Genomic DNA, 21,933 nt, shown 5'->3' on the forward strand with positions numbered 1-21,933 from the left:
CAATGACAAGAGAAATCTGAGTCATATTTTCATCATGCTATTCATTCATCAGTAAATGTCACAGTCCCAAACTAAATATATAGTTTGGAGCTAAATATTTAGTTAGCAGCCTAAATGTTAAGTTGCAAAGCTAAATTGTTAGCCATCAAGCTAAATATTTAGCTTGCTAGCAAAATATTTAATTACTAAGCTTAACTAAAGCTTAGTAAAGTCAAAATAATGCTAAATATTTAACTTGAGAACTAAATGTCAATTATTTAGCTCCAAATTATTTATTGAGTTTGAAACTGACTGATGAATGAATAACATGGTCGAAATGTATCTTATTATTGGCTTAAACTCAAATTATTGCTGTTAATTGTTGTTTGTAACTGTAACTAAACCAAAAGCACACTGTTGCATTTACAGACTGAACAAAGTGGGAATTTCCAGTTGTGAAGCATTTAAACAGGAAAAAATATTTAATCTAAAGATCACAGATCTGAGCCAATCACAGGGTTGATTTCAGAAGCACATTTGTGAGGTCAGACACTGATGTTGGACAAGCGTCTCCTCTCTAATTCAACTCAAAAGTGTTGTGTTACGTTCTTCTGCTCATTGTTCCTGCCTGCATGGTGAACCGTCATGTTGGAACAGAAAGGAAGCGTCTGAAACCCTCCAGAATGTCTGGATCTGCTGAAGTATTTCACTGAGCCCAACACTGAGAACAGGCCCACACCATTATCCCTCCACCACCGAGCTTCACAGCTGTTCTGAAATTGTCATCTTGGAATATTTCCATTCCATCAGCATTATGCATTTTCAGGCACATGGAGACATTTTACAGCACAATCAATTAACTGTTACCTTCAGTTGTTAACTCAAAGAATTCAGTTCCTCCCACTCTTACTGTCAGACTTTAGACCTTGTGCTGAGCATTAATAAACCATACTTCCCTATAACTCTGTCCTATCTCATCATTCCTAATAATATTTCAGCTTTTAAACTTGAGAGAATTTTTTATTATTGTAGATTTTGATCAGATAAGGCTGTAGCAACTTTTAAAGGGGCAGTGTTGTGTATTTTCCAGGCACAGAGACATTTTACAGCACAATTAAGTATCTGTTGCCTTCAGTTGTTCTACAAATGCTACATATATAAAACAACTCTTAAAAAATGGACTTTGCAAGTTAACAGAAAATTCTAGTAAGAGTAGTTCTACTTCAACATATTTTTACTCAAGTAAACGTAAAAAGCAGCCGTCCAAAACATTACTAGAGTACAAAAGTATTTGGTAAAGGTTTACTCAAGTACTGAGCAACTGATCAAATTATGAATCATTTATATTTAGAAATCATATCATCAGATGGGTCAAAATGTAAAGTTATGTGGAAATTTTGTTTTTTTAAGGACGAAATGAAAATAATTCATATAAGTAACAAAAATAACAAATCAAGTAAAATGAAAGTTTTTCCAAATAAGTTTCTTTCATTAAAAAACTCACAAAACTTTAACAAAACCTGTGTCTGGATTTTTGGTTGTTTTTAATTCAGTGGATAGAAAATCCAGGAATTTTTACTCAAGTAAAAGTAGAAATACTTCATAATAAAATTACTCAAGTAAATGTAAGAAGTACAGCATAATAAAAATACTCCTAAAAGTACTTTTTGTTTTCAAAAAGAGTTACTCAAGTAACTGGGTAAATGTAACTAAGTCCTACCCAACTCTGGACTTAACACCTTGAAATTGGGTCTCTGTCTCTTTAAGAAGCTCCTGCTCTTCCTGACAGAACAATGTTCCTCCATTTGTTTCATTTTATGCTATTTTATCATTTATTTTTGTGTTTATTCCTTTTTGCTTTTTTAATTATTTTAACATAATTTTTACATAAATCTGTTTTGTTTTTTAAATTGTATCCCGAACCAAAACGCTTCATTTAACCCGTTGATTTAACAAATTTATGATTCTAAAAGTGATTTGGCTCGTACAAATGTCCTTATATTTGCTGTTTCTGTCCCTCCGAGCTATTTTTAGGCATTTTTCGTTGCATAACTCAGAATTAATCCTGCACATTTTGCTCATGAATTAACTAAAATGCTCCACAGCTGTTGCCTTCGGGTCTGTTTTCACCACCATAAAATAAAAATAAAGAATCAGGTCACCTGAATCTGCTGGGCTGCGCTGAGAGCAGCATGAGTCAGGGAGGCTGCAGGCCTCACACAGCCAAACAAACTGCAGCCTCATCTCAGAATCACGGAAAAATCCCAAAACATGAAGCTGCCCGGGGACGTGTGTGGAAATAAAGATGCATTTCACCCTTTTCTCCCATTTTAAGCACTATTTCAGACACATAAAGCAAAAATTTACCATAACATGCATGAAATGTAAATGTAAACGAGATGAAAACGCGAATGGGGAGATGTTTCTGAAATCCCGCAACGATAATCCGAGCTAAACGCACCAGATGAACGCAGAAACGCTTCAGCCTCAGCTGAAGAAAACCTCCTGCTTTTTTCTTTTAAACTCCAGATTTCAGTTTTTACTCACGTTGCACGAAGCGGAACCAGAACCTCGGATAATTTTATTGATTCAGGCAGATTCCTTCAGTTAAACTAATGATAAAAATAAACTGAATCTAATCCTCTTTCAACGCAGCCCAGGCGCGGCGCGTCTCCGTCTGACGGACGGACGGTTGGACGGATGGTTTAATGGTTGGATGGATGAATGGTTGGATGGATGGTTGGATGCCTCTTACCGTCCTTCAGCGCCGCGGGTGCAGCAGGGAGGGGTCCTGATGCTGCTGAGGATGAAGATGAGGATGAAGGCTGAACGGTCTGGATCGGTTCAACCTCCCACACTGAGCTGCTGCCTCATGCTGCCTTCAGGAGCCTCTCGGAATTTGTACTTGTTATTGTTTAACGAAGTGGCAAAGAGGCGTTCAAATGCTAAATCGTAGTAGTTGTGTTTAAATATTAACGCTAAATTAAGCAGATTTTTAAAATTATCATTAAAGCGAGAGATTTGGGTCAAAGGTATTAATGCATATTTGTAAAAACGCCAGAAATGGGGAGAGTAGCCAAAAATCATACTCAGGTAAAGGTAGCATATTTTTACGCAAAAGTGAAAATTACTCAAATAAGAGTGAAAAAGTAAGAGTGAGATAATAACAGATCAAAACATTATTAAAATTTTAAAATTACACCATCAGAATCTAAATTTATGTGGAAATTTTAAGAACCAAAATGAAAAATAATTAATAGAATTTATCTTTTCTTTGGCAAATCAATTTCTTTCTATATAAACTTTATATTGTAACTTTAACAAAAACTACAGGTGTGTTTGCTGAATATTTGTTTTCCTATTTTTTAAAAAAGCTCGTTCTTCATGAAATTAAATACATTTTTTAAATTTCCCTTTGGGATCTATAAAATGTTTTTGAATTGAATTAATTGAAGTTACTCACAGTGGGTGGAGATACTAAATAATAAAATCACTCAAGTAAAAGTACAGCATTTCAATCTGGAGAGACTCAGACGGAGATGAGAAGACAATTAGAAGAGTTTATTGACAAACAGAATTTAAAGTCTTTGGCGCTCGGGCCCCGGCTGGGGATAACGGTTATCGCAGCGTTAGCGATAGGCTTCAGATGAGCATCCCCGATGCTGTTAGGAACGTCATCCCCCGGGGCCCGGCACTGGTGGTGGAGGTTGAAGAAGGGTGCGGGCCTCAGGACCGGGCGAATGGAGGAGAAGGGGTGGTGGTGGGTTGAGCTCGGCTGGAGAGCGAAGGACACCATGGATGAAGGTCCTTATCAGCTGGGACTTGGTCGGTGATTGGACGTGACGTGGCTTGGTCCGGCGTTGATAGGTCGACGATTGTGGGCAGGTCGCTTCAATTAACGGGTCCCGGTGGGGATAAAAGAGTCTTCCAGTTTGAATTTGCGCCTAGGCTTCATTTCAATCTGGAGAGACTCAGACGGAGATGAGAAGACAATTAGAAGAGTTTATTGACAAACAGAATTTAAAGTCTTTGGCGCTCGGGCCCCGGCTGGGGATAACGGTTATCGCAGCGTTAGCGATAGGCTTCAGATGAGCATCCCCGATGCTGTTAGGAACGTCATCCCCCAAAAAGAGGCCGAGGTCGGGGCCGAGGCCGTGAATATAAGGCAGAAAGTAAAAGGGGGAAAGAAGTTGCGCTGACTTTGGCTACCGAGTTAATAACGTAAAGGACGTGACATGACAGTTAAAGGAGAGGGAGAGTAGGACGGGAAGTGAAGACCAGCTGGGAATGCTGCAGGGTAAGAGGCGGTAGAATACACAAAACACAGGGCATAGGGACGTGGTGTGAGAGCCGGCTGGGGATACGGCAGGACAAGGGAGGAAGGGATGTTGGGAGGTGACGGCCGGCTGAGGACACAACGGGGCATGGAGTAGCAGAACGCAGGGCATAGGGATGCTGGAGGATGAGCCGGCTGGAAATGCTGCGGGACTAGTGGGATGGACGTGGGCTGGCAATAGTTGGCAGAGGACACGGCAGGGCATGATGATAGGAAAGCCGGCGGGGAATGCGTGGGGTGAGAATGAAGGGATAGAAGCAGGGCTTAGAAGAGGGGATGCTGGTTTAAAAAACGCCAGCATTAACTAAAGAGGGTTGTAGGATGAGGGGAGCAGGGCATAAGACAGGGGATGCTGGTTGAAAAACGCCAGCATTAACTAAAGAGGGGTGTAGGATGAGGGGAGCAGGGCATAAGACAGGGGATGCTGGTTAAAAAACGCCAGCATTAACTAAAGGAGGGTGAAGGATGAGGGGAGCAGGGCATAAGACAGGGGATGCTGGTTGAAAAACGCCAGCATTAACTAAAGAGGGGTGTAGGATAGAGGGAGCAGGGCATATGATGGGGGGATGCTGGTTAAAAAACGCCAGCATTAACTAAAGCAGGGTATAGGATAGAGGGAGCAGGGCTTAAGATAAAGGGATGCATTGAATAGAGGAGATGGAGCAGGGAAAAGGATATGGGGCAGCTGGCTAGAAAAAGAAGCCAGCTGGTAGCGGCAGGGCTTAGGAGGTAACGAAGACATGGAAGGGACCAGCAGAGGAAGGAACAGGACAAGGGATGAGGGGCAGCTGGTTAGAAAAAGAAGCAAGCTGGAAGCGCAGCGAGGCATTAGAGGAGAGAGGCAGATGGCTGAAGGACAGCTGGGAATGGTTCGAGGCATAGGGAGAAGTGCCGCTGGGAGAAGAGTGATCACTATGGGTGAGCGGGGACACAGCGGGGCAAGGGAAGGTGGAATGCTGATGGGTGAAGGCCAGTAGAGGTGAAATAATGATACTATGGAGTGATATTACTGATAGCGAATGAGATCCCCCCAAAAAGAGCTGAGGCCGGGGCCGAAGCTCAGAATTAGAGGCAGGAGGAGCTAGGCTAACTAGGGGCTTACGGGCTATGTCTCGAGGAGTAATTAGAAGATGATTGCAGAGATAGAAGTAAGAGACGAGAAGATGGTAGATGAAGGTGAACAAAGGTAAAGTGGATGCTATGAAAAGATATGTTAGCTGGTGAAAGGAAGCTAGCTGTGAGATAGCAAAAGAGGATGGGAGAATGAATAGACTAGAGTGAGAAAATAACTGCCTGCTACTGAAGGTGGGATGCTGATGCTAGGATCAGACTCAGAGGGTGACGTTAGAGGAAACGGGCGAAAGACAAGATCATTCTAGAATGAACCTGAAAATAAAAGTGTGAAGGACGATGAGGGGAAGGACATGCATCACGATTGCTGCATAAGAGTGTGCACTTTTGCCTGAGGTTGACCAACCACCACCAGTGGATCGTGCAGTGCTCGTCTGGCACTGAGGGAAGCTGCGAACACGGAGGAGAGATACTCATTACGTGAAAAGAATGCTGAAGATGAACTGGGGATTTTTATATATATATGCCCATATATAAATTATGTAAAATTTTTTGCACTTATTGGAATAAAGAACAATGACTCGCCAGATCTAGATCATCATCCATGTGTTTATCTTCAGTTACATTGGTTACTGCCACGCGACTTCGCGGGTCTTTCCGACAAATCAATCGAACGCTGCAGCTGATCAGAAATACTACTGATCGCGTTCTCGCTAAAACCAGGAAGATGGAGCACGAAACGCCAGTTTTAAGATCCCGACACTGGCTCCCTGTTGTCCAAAGAATTGACTTTGAAATACCGTTGTTAGTTTGCAAATCACTGAACGACTTGGCACCACGAAACAATGAGGATCTGCCGTAAAGCATCAACCTCCCAGGCTCATGAGGTCTTTCGGTTTGAGCCGCTCTACGACCCCGGGACCAGGCCAGAAAGAGAAGGAGCATTCAGCATCTAAACCCCGCGGATTGGAGCAACTCCCGGGAGACCCTAAAACAGCTGAAACACGACTTTGATTAATCTCGACTAAAACCCGCCTGTTTAGAATGTATTGGAAACATGCTCAATTACAAAATTAATGATGGAACTTGACTTGATATCATATTTTGTTTGTTGCTTCCCTATGCATGACTTTGGTTCTTGAGCTGTTATGATATAAAAGCACTTGCGCTGAAGACACCTTACTGCTAAAAAGCTTTGTTGAGTGAGATCTTTAAATACTACAGCAGCCACGAGCATCCGGTAAGGGATGAGAGGAGAGATTTCTGGTTCGAAATTTATTAAACAGAGCTGAGAGTGGTCTACGAGAAATACGGAAGATGAGACAAATGAAGCTATTATTTTCACTCGCTATGGAGTTAATTTTTTTTTTTTTTTGTACCAGCGGATGGCAGCGAGACGACAAATAAACCGCAAAAACTATCGTGATGATAACTCTTTAGATCGTCATACCTGAATTTAAGTTGCTCGGATATACGAATCCTGCTTGAACGCGGAGAAAACTTACTTTTATTCGTTGACCCGCTCCCGGTCTCTTGAACAAACAGCTCTGAACGGCCTCTAACGATTACTTCATAACGCTGAACGTGAGCTCTTACAACAACGGCTGATGCAGCTTGAGAGTACAAGGAACCAATCAAGGTAAATGTGAATCGGACGGTTTCCTGAGCTCTTAAAGCGCAGTTATGTTAATCCATTTACGACATGCTATACAATAGGAATTTGATTGATTGATTTGGCTGGCTAGTTGAAAAGTGCCGTGCGACTACTTGACTTGGACCCAGGCGATGATGAGGGGGTTTGGTTCCTTTATAAAAAGCCGTGGCTTCAGGGCGGCTTGTAAGTGCTGATGGCCGTGTTAACGAATCCGTAAGGGAAACCGGAGGGTGCTTTATGATGATTAGTTCAGAAGCGAGATGGAACGAACGCATCTGAGCCTGGAACCTGAGTGAGCTAGAGAACGAGCTGAGTGAACCAGGAAGTGGCAGGATAATCTGAGAAAAAATGGTATGCAGATTTCAGATGAGAGATGAAGCGTAAAAGCACTGGACGGGACATGAGCTTGAAATATGAAAAAATGGGACAGCTTGCTTATTAGCGGAGAACCGCCCTGGCTCAGGATAAAATTTAACGGGTAGGGCGAAATGAATCTACGAGGCTGAACATGTACCACAACATCGGTAGCCTGCAGGCTACTTGTCAACGAGCTTAAGGTATTACTAGAGTCAACTCTTAGCCATCTGTATTACTAGAGTCGACTTTCAGCTATCTGTATTACTAGAGTCACCTTTTAGCTAACTGAATTACTAGAATCACCTTTTAGCTAACTGAATTACTAGAGTCACCTTTTAGCTAACTGAATTACTAGAGTCACCTTTTAGCTAACTGAATTACTAGAGTCACCTTTTAGCTAACTGAATTACTAGAGTCACCTTTTTTAGCTGACTGAATTACTAGAGTCACTTTTTAGCTAACTGAATTGCTAGTCACGTTTTGGCCATCTGTAGTACTAGAGTCGCCTTTTAGCTAACTGAAGTGCTAGAGTCGCCTTTTAGCTATCTGTATTTATGAGAGTGAACTTTTAGCTATGATTGCCTGTATCAAACGGCCCTATTCGCCTCAGTCGGTTGGTTTGGGGAAACATTTGCACGGTTCTTTGCGTTTGCTGATTGTTGCCGAGGTTCTAACGCGCCTGCGCTCTCCTTCGCTGCCCTCGGGGTAACCCAGCGCGAGCGTCTCAGCACTCATGATGCGTTTAAAGGCGGCTTGGAGAAAAAGGCCACGACATGAAAACATCAGATAAGCAGTTTTAACTGCGAAAAAGAGCGAGAACACATGCATGGGAAGTACGGAAGCCCCCAATGTAACTAATTGATGTAAGAATGATGAAGTTTGGAACGCAGCCTGAAAGGCGCATGCGAGTAGGGCCTGCGAGTTCAGGAAGGGGATAAACTAATAAAGTTCCTACGTTTTGTCGCGTTGTAAAGAGTGAATGAGGCACGTGAAGGCTACGTCTTACCCCCGAAGCCCGAGGCGGGCGTGGCGTGGGAAGTCCGATGGGAGGTGCTGACGGGCGGGCTGACAGCGGCCATGCGGATTTGAGCCAAAGCGGGGAACCAGTGGGAAGGCGGTGCGATGAACGCTGGCGGTGGAAAGGAAGATGATGGACGATGAGCTGGGAGGAAACGGCAGCGTAGATCGAAGCAGCGAGACGTTGCGGCCCGGCCGGGGCGGAGAAAGGCTGCCAGGGGATGTATGCAACGTAGACGGTGGGATTATGTGTCCACTTGCCAGAGACAGATCGTGAAGCGGGTGGCATAGGAGCGAGGGCCGGTAGATCCCAGATCGGCGAGAGAGCGGCGGGAGAAGCTGTCTGGAATGAATGAGGCCTGGACCGTGAGGAACTCTTCTTCCATCGAGGAGCGTCTGAAGGAAAAGAAGGCGCCGAGCCCGCGGCTAAGCGGCTTTTGTGACTGACATTAGAGGTGGAAGGACGAGCAATGACGACGAAAAGGATCTGGTGAGATAGCTGACTGAGAGCTGAGGCGTGCAGCTGAACAGGTTGAGCTCGGCTGGAGAGCGAAGGACACCATGGATGAAGGTCCTTATCAGCTGGGACTTGGTCGGTGATTGGACGTGACGTGGCTTGGTCCGGCGTTGATAGGTCGACGATTGTGGGCAGGTCGCTTCAATTAACGGGTCCCGGTGGGGATAAAAGAGTCTTCCAGTTTGAATTTGCGCCTAGGCTTCATAATAAAATACTCCTCAACGTGTTTTTTTCCCCAAAAACATTCTCTGAAAAACCCAAATAGCAGATATTTCATGATTAATCAGTAAATTAACCTTTCCTAGGTGAAATGGTCCAGAAGTTTTGTTTTTACAGCTTTTCTGACTCATTTTGTGCTAAAATTATTTTCATAACAGGCGGGAAAATAACCTGTGTAAGAAACTATAAAAAGGTTGATGATTCACTCCAGAGTTTTTTTTTTTTTGTTGCTTAAAGTTTCTGAAAATGTTTCTTTTTTCTCTTCTTGCTTTATGGCTGCAGACCCAAAAAAAAGCTTTCAAAAGACTAAATCTTGTGTCTTTAAATGAATTAATGTGCAGCCCAGCAATAAACAATCAATAAATTATAAATCATAATCATAAATATTAAGGAATAAGTAAATTAAAAAAACATAAATCGACATTTAAAATAGGTATATTTATTATTATTCATAAATATATTTTACTTATATATAAAACAAAATCAATTTCAAAAATACTTTATTGATTCCAAAGGGAAATTAAATATTGTTGTAATTCATATTGATTGAAACTTTTTCATAAAGTTTTTGTAAATGGTGAAGCTGCTGACATTAGAGCAGAAATTAGGCAAAAATGCTTAAAATATTGTTTTTGCCGAGCAGAAACAGCGGACTCAGAATCTGGTGACGGTTTGTTGCAAATGCAGCCATGTCCAAATCAAAGGCTTTATTTTTGTCTGTTTTTCAGAAGATTTGGCATTTATTTGATTTGCTGTTTCTAGTTAATGTTGTGTTGTTCTACACTTCATAAATATTTGGGAAGATTAATTTTCAGCTGAAGCCTGTAATGAAGTTCTGTGTTGAAGTGAAAACTGCTTCTGTTTCTTACCCAATAGCAGCAAACATCAGCCTGGGACGTTTATTTTAAAAAATAAAGGTTTAGTTTGATACAAGCTTGCACCTTTTAGACTTAAAACTAAATCATATTTAAATTAAACAAATCTATCTAAATCCTATGTGTTTATTGTTGGGTATTAAAGGTAAATGAGGCTGAAAATAAAAAGGAGTGACTTAGAAAAAAACATTTTGAATTAATGCAGAGTCGTCAGTGAACCCAGATGAACTAAAACCCAAATAGACTCAGAAAAGTCTGTTTGTCTAAATGTTTTATGGACTCTTTGCTCTCTTGTCTCTTTGTTCCTGAAATAACATGGAGAATAATTCTCTTTGGTGCAGAAAATGTTTATTTCAGGAAAATAACCTTCATCCTCTGAGTCTATAATTAAACCTTTTCTAATAAAGGAACAAACTTCAGTGGGATGAGGGTCTTTACACAAAAACATAATCCTGCAGATTTGCCTAAATAAAAAAAAGGTGAACTTTGTCCTGTAAACTTGTCCTTAAATGCTGATTTAACTCGTCACAATAAAACTGGAGAATAATCTCAATCTGACGGTTTCAGCGCTGTTAATAACTCATCTACTGCAGCAGTAAACACAGAACTAATGGAGTCTGGTTCCATTAGTGTCTGCAGATTAGTTCAAGCTTTCACTCAGATCCTCCACTGACCGAAAAACACCCAGTGGAGCGACTCAGTCCAGCCCTCTGCATCCAAAAGAATTCATATTTTAGCATAAAAAATGTCAACCTGAAACTCTTAAATCCTTTTTTATATGATTAATAATTAATAGGTATAGCACTTTAACATTAGCTTTCTCTAAATACTATGGTGGTATATCACATTAGCATTAACTTCCACTAAATACCATACTATCTTTTCATTAGAGTCCACTGACTACAATGTTGGCATAGAACGTTAGCGTTAGCTTGCACCAAATAATACGCTGGTGTAGAGTTTTATCATTAGCTTCCACTAAATATCACACCGCTTTAATGTTTCTGGAACAAGTGTTTAGTTAGTTCTTTAGAGTTAGCACCGCTAACTGTGCTAGTTAGCGGTGCTAACTCTAAATGACAAACTGTGTTACATAGCAAACAACATGTTCTTTAAAAATAAACAATCGGAAAGCCTGGAAAACTGCAGGTTAAAATCTGATTCAATCCTCTAATTGTCCCAGAATATGGAGCCCTGGGGATAAATCAACACTCTTCCATGATTTTAGCAAAGTCTTCTTCAGGCTTCTGTCATTACAACATGGTGCTCTCTGCTGACCTCTTGTTTTCTTAATGTCTGTGCAATAAGCCAGTTAATGAAACTGAGCTCCTTCACAGCTGCTGTAGCAGCATCGTCTCCGATGCCTGTTGGTCTCCTCTAAAGGTCACGCAGCTCTTATGGCCGGCCCGCCACGCCTTTTTTCTCCCCTCAACCGCTCAACGATGCCAGGCGTCCTCATCTTCTCTCCCCTCCCTCCTTCGCCGCTTTACATCATCCCTTTAAATCCGTCTTGCACGCGGCAGCTGGACGTAGTATTTTTTTCCTCCAGTAGTAGCAGATTAATGCATTTTCTGGGAAACGTTCCCGGTCTGTTTGTCTCTGAATGACGCAACCCATCTGAAGGTCAAGAGTTTTCTCCTTTTTTACATGGAAATTCTGTTAAACATTTACAGATTTAGTTTGATTTTGCTTTCTTAACAACTCTGTAGTAAATACAAAATGCAGCTTTCTAATCTATGAAGGGGAAAAAAGCTTTCAAAACCATCATGGCTCCATTAAATAACAAAAAACTATTTTTTGTGGTGAAGTTTCTCCAGTCACACCCATGCCTAATTACCACCAGACCGAAATAATGAAGAAATAATTAAGTAAAACACATCTGACAACTTGAAGTCGGCTATAACATCTGCTCCCGATTTAAAGAAACAAAGCCCCTGACATTAAGTGGTGGGCGCCGCTAGCTAAAAAGCTAGTTGTGCTAACCTTAAACCACTAATTATGAACTTTAGTTTCGCTAATGCTAAATCAACTAATTGCTACATCCACATAGCAATTAGCAGAAGCAACATAGCTCCATAAAATAACAAAAAACTAATTTTTGTGGTGAAGTTTCTCTAGTCACACAGATGCCTCATTACTATCAGACCTTTATCAACAAATAATTGATAAAGTAAAACACATCTGATAACTGGCAGTCAGCTGACTGCTATAGCTATAAGATCTTAAAAAACAACACATATACTCCCGATTTAAAGAAATAAGATCCCTGACATTAAGTGGTGGGCGCCGCTAGCTAAAAAGCTAGTTGCACTAACCCTAAAACACTAATCATAAACTTTATTTCTGCTAATGCTAAAGCTTTACATCAACATAGCAATTAGCAGAAGCTAATGCTAACTTCAACCATGTTGACACCCACCATATATCAATGACACATGTTACATCATAGCATATCGCCATCATCAGGGCTAAATTAGTCATTACACACCAACCTGTTAGTTCAGTGTTGCTAAATCTGTTGCTAATTTTGCCTAATTGGCTAGGTCAGGACAGAAGCACGTCAATAGATTTTAAGCTGTTTTAAACGGAAAGCAATGCATTATGGGAACTAAATAAAACAAACCAGGTGAATTTTTGCATGTATTTGTTTAACTAACACCTGGCTGTTTCTTCATGTAAGTGTTGTATTTTTCTGTATAGCTCACATTTGTTGCACACTGACCATTTGCTCAGTTGAAAAAATAATAATAATCTGAGAGGAAATAGCAGAATAAAAAGTCCTCTCAAAATAATAGCATAAACATGATCATCCAGCTGCTTGAAGAAGATAAAACTTCAACAAAGATTTCAAAATTTATTCAACTGAAAGTTGTGCAGTAAATTAGCAGTTCAAAATTAATTCAAGGGAATTGATTTTTAAGTTAGCAAAACCACTAACGCACTAAACAAAAAACTAGCTCAGCTTTTAGCATAACAGTCGTTTTATTCAAATTAAAAAAGCTCTAGTTCATTTTAAGTGGATAAAAAATGTGAATGCAGCCTTGACGGAGTGACTCTGAAAGGAGAGTTTGAATCGACGTATCTTCATGGAACAGCAAAGGAAACAGGGAGTGAGATATTTGTTGTTGCCTGCATGGAGCATTTTTCTTACCACTTATGCCTGCAGCCTCTCTTCTTTCTGGCATAGTTCGCATTACAATCATTAAACACTCAGAAGTCATGCATTAGTGTTAGTCTGTCTGGTGTGGATGGAAGAACCTGAAACAGGAGGGGCAACATCTTCAGGAACAACCCCGGCTGCATGAGAACGATGGGGCAAATCAATAAACAGCGCTGAATTTTAAACCGGGACACACAGGCAGCGCCTACAATCAATAACGTGTCTGAGTTTTTACTGCTATCTGAAATACATTTAAGATATATTGAATTACAGTGTTATTCAAGATGCATGTAAGTAGAATTATGACTAGTCAGAACAAAAAGCAAGATATTGCAAATTTATTTCATGACTAGTTATAATTTAATAGTACATATCTGAAATAATATTTCAGATAATCAGTAATTCATTGTAGATATCTTGAACGGAAGCTTAAATACAACCGAATGGTAAATCTGACGTCATTTGATACAATCGAAATATAAATAGAGATATCTTAATTTACTAATCCGTAGTCATGAACCGATTCAAATATCTGGACTGTAAGTGTGGTGAAACCATTTATGTTAAAACGGTCTGCCATAGAACTGCGTTTCCATAGACCGGAAGTCATCATACACTCGTCTGTCCTAGCTAGCTACATTAGCTAAGCTAATCTTGCTACTTCGGCAGTCAGTACCATGGACATGAATACAGTAAGTACTACAGTAAATATCACTGATATTTGCCCTAGTAATACACAGAGGTGTGTAGAGTACTCAGAGAATGGTGATGTATTTTTATTGTTTATTAGTTAGATAGGAACGAGGTGAGAGCTAGTTCTAAGCTTGTGGTTTGTTTATTGTTGTCATAGCAACTCCTTAGCAACTGCCTGCCAAGATGTCTGTCGGTTGCAAAGTTTCCGAAATTGTGACGTCACATCAGAGCTATGTTTTAGAATTACGAAAATACATTGGCTTTATGGAAATACGCCATTTCGATAAAATTCACGTTTTTTTTTTTTAGTTTAATTAGGATTTTTTACGGCCATATTGAAATAGATGTATTTTGCAAAGCACTTCATACTATCAACAACCAGGTGTTACCGCTGGCAGAAGAAGACGACAAGAAGTGGCAGAAGGATGATGGTGCAGCTCGATTTTAATCTGTTACAGATTTTTCAAAAATTAAATCTTCAACAAAAAAAAAATTCCATTAATTGATAAAATTGTTATTACCTAGGCCTACCTTAACTCCTAATCAAACCACGAATCGTGTTTTGATGAGCTATGTAAAAACTGTGATTAAATCATCAGAAAGCTGACAGCAACACAAGCTGCATGTGTGAGGTTATCATCCGAAGGTTTCTGCTTTTCTCAGCACATTGCGATGATTTACTCTGCATCTGAGTGGCTCCTCAGGCAGAAATCAATAGAGGAAGACTACAGCAGGCCAAAGATGTGCAGCGTGGGAGAGAAAGTCATAAAAAGCTCTTCTGTTGGTTCAGCAACACAAAATTAAATCTCCCTACTGAGAGAAAATGACATAAAGACCAGACAAAAATGACATTACATGAGTTGTAACAGTTATGCTGTGTCTGCAGTATTACATTACTGTCACTTCTCTATTACTTTAGATAGTCTTCTGTGCCCTTTTCCCCTTTAAGGGAATGTTGAAGCTCTTAAAGTGGGATTCTGGGAAAAGACTGAATAGTTTTAGTGAATTCAGTTTAGAACATTAGGTGGTCAGACCAAATAAATCAACTCTTTCCAAACGGTTCGACCAAAAAACCATCATCAAGCAAGGAACACAAATTGCCTAAAAAAAAAATCACTTTTATCATTTAGTTATTTTGTAGCTGAAGTAATCAACATTTCAACCATTTTGCTCAAATGTTGATTTCAAAGTTTTAGAAAAAGGACAAAATGTGAACTAATTTACTTCAGACCCAAAGAATATTCTTGAATAGCTTGACATGAAACTACAGAGATGTGTTTTTTTAGTTTTAGTGATTTTACAAGATATGACCATTGGTGGTTAACATCAGTCCATCGACTTCTTTCTGTATTTATTAAAAAATAAATGTCCCTAAGCAAACTGCGGAGCAATGAGCAGTTGGCAGTGGTCAAAAATTAAACTAATCTAAAGTTAAAAACATAGAAAACATGACAAAGTTACTGTATGTAATTGATTTTGTTTAGAATATGTGTTAAGATAAAATAAGAAATGTAAAGAAAGCACAGAGCTGACCCTAATTCACACCACGGTTATTGACAGCAACAGAAAAAGGGGGAGGAGCTGTCAGTTACAGGTTGCTATGGTAACCACCAACCGTCAAAAGCAGCACAACAGAACCGGTAAGTTCTGTCAAGAGGAAACAAGTTTTTGACAAAACAAAATGAATTTGAAGAGTAAATAAACAAATTTTGCAAACTTAAAAAATTTTTAATTGTTTAATATTGCAAGACAATTATTGTTTTGCAATATTAATATTATTAAAATAAAACCCAGCTGTTACATATGTACATTAATCTCTCAGATAAGTGGTTTCAGATGATATTTGTACACCAGATCTTTGTAGCGTTGATGGCCCCTGTTTCCCCTGAGGGTCTCTGATTCCACCCGGTTCTGTTTCACCAGTTATCAATCCGCAGAGCCGCTCCACTGGGCCTCTATTAATCGCACCGTGTGGGTGACAGCTTCATTCATCCTCCTCTTCCTCCTCTCTTGGGGAGAAAGGAGATCTTTTATGTAGCCTGGCTGTCTGTGTGCCTCATTGTTCAGCGAGGAAACAGTGATGTCACCAGCCGAGAACCAATCACAGACCTCGATTGATGAACTGACCAAAGGCTCAGTGGTGGTGTGTAGTCAAAGTCCGAGGTCTGGCCACACCCCGTTAGCATGCTCAAAAACTCACCATTTGTTCAAATTTTACTGCTCTATCCCTTAAGATCATTCGGACCAGATTTGAAGCCGATCGATCCAAACCTCAAGGATGAGTTGGAACAAATGCGGAGGCTACATATGGCCAAAACAGGGTCAGCATTTCAACTTCAATCCAAGATGGCCGACTTCCTGTTTGTTGTGCAGCAGTGGTTCCCAAACTTCTCAGCCTGTGACCCCAAAATAACACTGCCAGAGGCTAGCAACCACCTAAAAATACATATAAAATGTTTTCCCTCTACTTATTTAAAAATAAATATGAATAATCTTAAGATTAACTAAAATCTGTATTAATATAGAGTTTTTAATGAAACATTTAATGATATTTTAATGTAGCTATGTATTTAATATTGTCCCTTTTGGCCCTAAGTACACCTCAGGAGTCGCATCACTATGATTCTGAAAATCATTCACAACCGCCCAGTTAGTGTTTTTATGGCCCCTCCAGGGCTCCCGACCCCTACTTTGGGAACCCCTACAGCAGAGTATAGTACAAGAGAGTTTTGGATAGACATTGGCAATTGAACCAGTTCAGGTAGCAATATATGACCATAGTGGAAAACATATGATGTGACATAAAGTTCATCCAAGTCATGAAAATGGGAAACTGTTTGGTTGAAAAGCCTCAAAAATTGCGGCCATCTTGAAAAATGATTTATTTTTATCATATATGCTCCATTTTCATTGGTATGCTGATTAAATTGATAGTGATTTCAGCTGAAATAATGAGTCAAAAAAATGCAATAAGAATATTGTAAACTAATTTAAATAATCTCTTAATTTATAATATGCAATAATCTGATAACATACCTGCATATTTTAGAAGTTACTGCAGTTAAATCCTCTGCTTTTGTCACATTCTGTTAGTAAATTTAAATCAACTGCTGACAGAATCACCAAAAATCTTTTATTTTCCTATCTGATCAATTTTACAGTATTTTGTTTTACTGCCACGTCTCTTTATTTGTAAGTATCTAAATTTATAAACTTCTTGATTTTGATTATACTTTCCATCTGACAATTAATTCATCACAACTTTGGTGTATAAATTCACACATTGTTCATAATTCTGCACCATCCGTCCCACACTCCCATCATTTGATCATCTGCATGTTTTTTCTGATTACGTTATATTTAGAGGTGTCACGATTTTACACATAATTACAGAAACACTCCACATAAAAAGGGGCCCAGTAAAAATGAGTGAAAAGCCTTAGAACATTATCTCAACCCGAGTATATTTTTATATTAATGTGCCTTAAGATTTAAAAAATATGCTTGTGAATGCAAAATAAAGCTTTTTAAAAAAGAAAACATCTTATTTAAACTGGTCATAAACAAAAAGAATGAACGAATTAATAAAAAATAAACAAAAATAAATATACCAAACATTAATAAATAATGAAAAAAACACTTCTGCTTTTCATGAAATTGTATATTTCCAGCTGACTACGATTTAAAGCAAATTCATTTTTTTCATGTAAATGTATTTATATTCTTCATATTAATTGATAAGTGGATTTTCATGTTGCTCAGTTCCTGCCTGCAGTTTCTTTTCATTTTCTCAGATATTCAGGTGAAAACAGATGAAAACTGTTTGAATGGTTAAAAAAACAATGTAGTCAGTCAGAAATTATCATAAATAATCAGCTGATTTAACTTAGAAAACTTGCATGAAAAATCAAAGATAAGCTTCTGTTGCTGTGTTAAGTTAAGTGGAGGTGATCAGTTAGTGGTGGAGCAGGTTTCCTCTCTCTGTGCTCTTTGTGTCTGGGTTTGTCGGCCATGTTGGCGGCGCTGCCCCCACCAGCCGCTGCGTTAGTATTCATGGCACGGCGTCGGGAGCCGCAGTGTGACGGGCAGAAACGAGGAGGCCGCTTTCCAAAAGGTAAACACAAACGAGCTGGGGGGATTTAAACCCCCTCTGAACCACATCTGAGGACTGACCTTTCAGATTAAAAGCACTTCCTGATCGCTTCTCCACGCTGACCTTTCAGAAATGTTTCTCTGCCAAGCAGTCAGAAACACTCCCTGAGTTATTTTAAATCAACGTCAATAAGAGCAACTCACAGAAGGAAAAATTATAAAATAGATTCCACAAAATCTTACCAAAATTATTATCTATAAGCAGGGTCAGTCCAAGGCATGTACGAGTTAAGCAGCTGCTTAACTCTTAAATCAAATGAAAAATGCTGATTAATTCATTTTTACAAAGCAGCAGAAATGTGTTTTAGACAAAACTCCACTCGTATTCTGTCCATCCAGACTGATCACAGCCCACACACACACGGCTTTACACACCAGGAAGTCCTGCCGTTCAAAGCTTCTGCAAAATGATCGATGAACTGAGTCTGACCTTTGACCTGAGGAGAAAACTGAGCGGTGTGTCTGTTCCTGAACAGCTGTAGCTCCTTATTCAGGTCGCAGACAGACAGGTCAACGTTCCAGGAAAGCAGACCTGATACAGAGGAAACAACAAACAGAAATAGATATAAGCGGTCATATTCACATTTTTGAGGCATAAATCTGTATATTTTTGAGATCCAGTATTTTTTTTTATTTAAAAAAAAAATAATAAGCTAAAATGTACATCTCCAATATATATTTTGTATAAATACTGAAATCTGAAAATAGTCTATGGGTCAATATTTCTTTTCTGACTTGAAATGCAAAATAATTTTTGTTGTAAATTATTTTGTATTTTACTTGAAAAGTTCTTTTATCATTATCACAACATTGCTGTCACTGAAACTTCGCTGGATGATAAATTGTCCCAGAAGTTATTGAGATAAATTATAACATTGTCATTTTGAGCCCATTTTCAAGTTATATAACAAGAATGTTATGATGATGATGATGATGATGATGTTATGATGATTGATTGATTGATTGATTGATTGATTGATTGATTGATTGATTGATTGATTGAATGCATTCTCAAAGATACTGTAAGTGAACTTTGAAGTCTAACAAACATTTAGCCCTAAACTTGGAAGACATTTTAAATATCCAAACAACCACAATGAATTATAAAGTTTCTGTAAACAAAAGTAGTCTTCAAAAAAGTGCTAGTTGAGACCAAAACAAAAAACTGAAAATTTTTCATCCAATTTTTGGTAGAGAGAAAAGAGAAAAACAATAAATCATGCAAATGGAAATTATTAATAGTTTTATTTTATCATGAAATTCATTGATTTATTTCTTATTGGCCTTAATATCACCCACATCAAGGTTCCAGGGGCCACAAAATGGCCCTCGACCCACACTTTGAACACCCCAGTCCGAGTAAAGCGGTTCGGTTTTGTTTGGGTTTTTTTGTCTCACCTCCTGTGATCTGACTCCGCGCCGCTTCCAGGTGATAGTCTGTGGAAATCTCTCCGATCGCGATCAGCACCCGGTAGTTTCTGTTCCGGACCGCCGGGACGTCGATCCGGTCCGGTTCTGCCCGCTCCGCCGAGCCGGAGGTCTCCATGGTAACAGCGCCGGCAGCGGACGCCGAGCTCTCTCCCATCTCCATGACAACTGCATCCGGAGCGAGCACCATGACGGTGCAGGATGGGCTCTGGGCGAGGCAAAGCGTCTGATTGGATGGGCGTTGATGTGGCTATGTGACGTCATGGCTTCTGATTGGATGGATTTCAGGAATAATTTTGGTCATATTTCATGCGGGGCAGCAGGAGGAGGCGACGCAGAGACATTTCTAAATTTGAAAACGAGTCGATTGGAGATGATCCGTCTCGTTTTTCACGTTCAAACCCCGGAAATAAACCCGGTCCGCAGATCAGAGCCGCTCCGTTTCTGTCGGTGTCACTGTGAGTGCCAGGCAGCGCGTTTTCTGACGGACCTTTATTCTCCAACAGAGACGCTTCTGTTGCAAGAGATCCGCGCTGACAAAGAGAGATCCTCTTATTTTAGCCTTCATTTGCATAAACTGCAGCACAAAAGCTGAAAGTCGGCCATTATGATGACAATAACTGCGCGCACGTGACTGTAGTGAGACACAGACAGTGAGACACGGACTGGTACTGTGGGTTCATCCAGTTCACACGAAAACACACAGACACAGATAAAAAATATAAAGCTCCAAAATGCTGCCTTCATGCTTTTAATATTCATTTTTAACATAACAAGCAATAAAAAAATCTTTAAACTATGTTTCAATTGTTGACATCTTTAACATGATGCAGTGAACTTCATGTCACGCCCATTTAAATGATTTATTTATTTTACCAAAGGCAAATGCAAAGAAGTATTAGACACACAGGCCAGATATTTAACATGAGGTAAGTATCTGGATTAATTAAATTCAGTTTAGTTGAATTCAATTCATTACAACTCAGTTCAGTTGCATTGATTCAATGGGGTTCAATCAATTCAGTTCAGTTTGATGCAGTTCAGTTCAATTTAAATGAATTCATTTCATTACAATTCAGTTTAGTTCCAATCAATTCACGTCACTTCAGCACAATTAATTTCAATTCGATTCGTTTTTTTATTCAATTCAATTCATTACAGTTCAGTTCGATTCCTTTTGACTCAGTAAGATTCAGTTTAGTCCAAATCAGTCAGTTCAATTCCATTCAGCACAGTTCATTCAGTTTAGTTCATTTATTTTCAGTTTAATTCTGTTCAATTCAATACATTTCAATTTAATTCAATTCAGTTCAATTGGATTAAATTCAATTATTCCAATTCAGCTCAATTCAGTTAAATTATTAAATCAATTTCAGTTAGTTCTTTTCTATTCAGCTCATTTCATTTTCATTTCGTTCAGTTCACTCCAATTCAGTTCATTTTAGTGTCATTTAGATTCCAATACGGAGCCGTTTCATTACGGCGGAGCTGAATTTAGCTGATGGCATAATGGAGGAGTACAGGCAGTATCTGGAGCATCTGACAGTCATTTACACCAGAGACTGGAGCAGCTGCACAGGTTGTGTTATAGATGCATTATTACCTTTTATTGGAGGTTTTCAATTCTTGTTATTTTGAGTCAAATAGAGAAACACGACCATGTTTAACTGTGAGGATGGAACAAAGAAGCTTGTCTGTCTTCTGCTGTAGGGCAGAAATGTTGGAGGTTCAACTGAAAGTAAAAGAAATAAATAACATAATTAGTCCTGACACAGATTTCTCTTGTTGCTTTTATTTTTAAAAAAAATTAAAAACAACTAAAAGAATTCATCTATTGATTTGTGTTACCCGGAGTGAGTCAGCAGTCTGCTGAGCGACACTTCAGAGCGTCTGCTGCCCTCTGCTGGCGGGAGGAGTTACTGCAGGAATTGATCTTTAGATTTCTTCACGTCTCCGAAGCAAGACCAAAATATATAATAATTTTACATAAATAAATTGTATCGAAATTGCTTAAAATTACAGTTTAAAAATATTTGCTTTGGGTGTGACTTAAGCAGAGAAAGCATTAGGAAGATTGTTTTATTTCTAGCAAAGTAAACAACAAGGCAATGCCTGCATTTTTATTTTCCATATATAATAAATTAGCTTGGAGATTTTTTTATTTAAGGCCTAAATTATGATTGCTTCCGTTCATTATGTTTTATTTAAAACAACATTTTATTTACAAGTTATTTAAAACAAGTACAGAAAAAGTTTTAAGGTCAGAATAAGATTAATTTTCTCATTTGTTGTTTCACTTTTGGTTTGTTTCCCTCTGGATTTGGATCCCTTCAAATTATCTTCACATTTTTTTCATTCTAATATCCAAATAGGGAAATAAAGAAAAATAATAATCATCATCCACATTTGGGTGTGTTTTCTTGTTGCATCTCTACATAAATTGGCATGGATTGGATGATTTCTGGCTGATATTAA

The 21,933-nt window shown here is 39.1% G+C and overlaps 1 protein-coding gene across 2 annotated transcripts in view; it reads right to left on the reverse strand.

Annotated features, from left to right (window-relative positions):
• map1aa (microtubule-associated protein 1Aa) overlaps positions 1–19,663 on the reverse strand; it is a 39,720-nt gene extending 20,057 nt beyond the window's left edge. The window contains exons 1-2 of one of the 2 annotated variants that reach the window (XM_032560666.1): positions 19,429–19,663; positions 18,461–18,562 (exon numbers count right to left, since the gene is read on the reverse strand). In XM_032560666.1, coding sequence (XP_032416557.1) covers positions 18,461–18,562; positions 19,429–19,648 — 322 coding nt within the window. In that variant the 5' untranslated portion in view covers positions 19,649–19,663. Of the gene's footprint in view, positions 1–2,734; positions 2,850–18,460; positions 18,563–19,428 lie in introns of those variants that run through there. The other variant, XM_032560667.1, reaches the window with a different exon arrangement.
• Positions 19,664–21,933: the final 2,270 nt, after the last annotated feature.

This window comes from Xiphophorus hellerii, chromosome 4 (genome assembly GCF_003331165.1).
Source record: "Xiphophorus hellerii strain 12219 chromosome 4, Xiphophorus_hellerii-4.1, whole genome shotgun sequence".
Taxonomy (NCBI): Eukaryota; Metazoa; Chordata; class Actinopteri; order Cyprinodontiformes; family Poeciliidae; genus Xiphophorus; species Xiphophorus hellerii.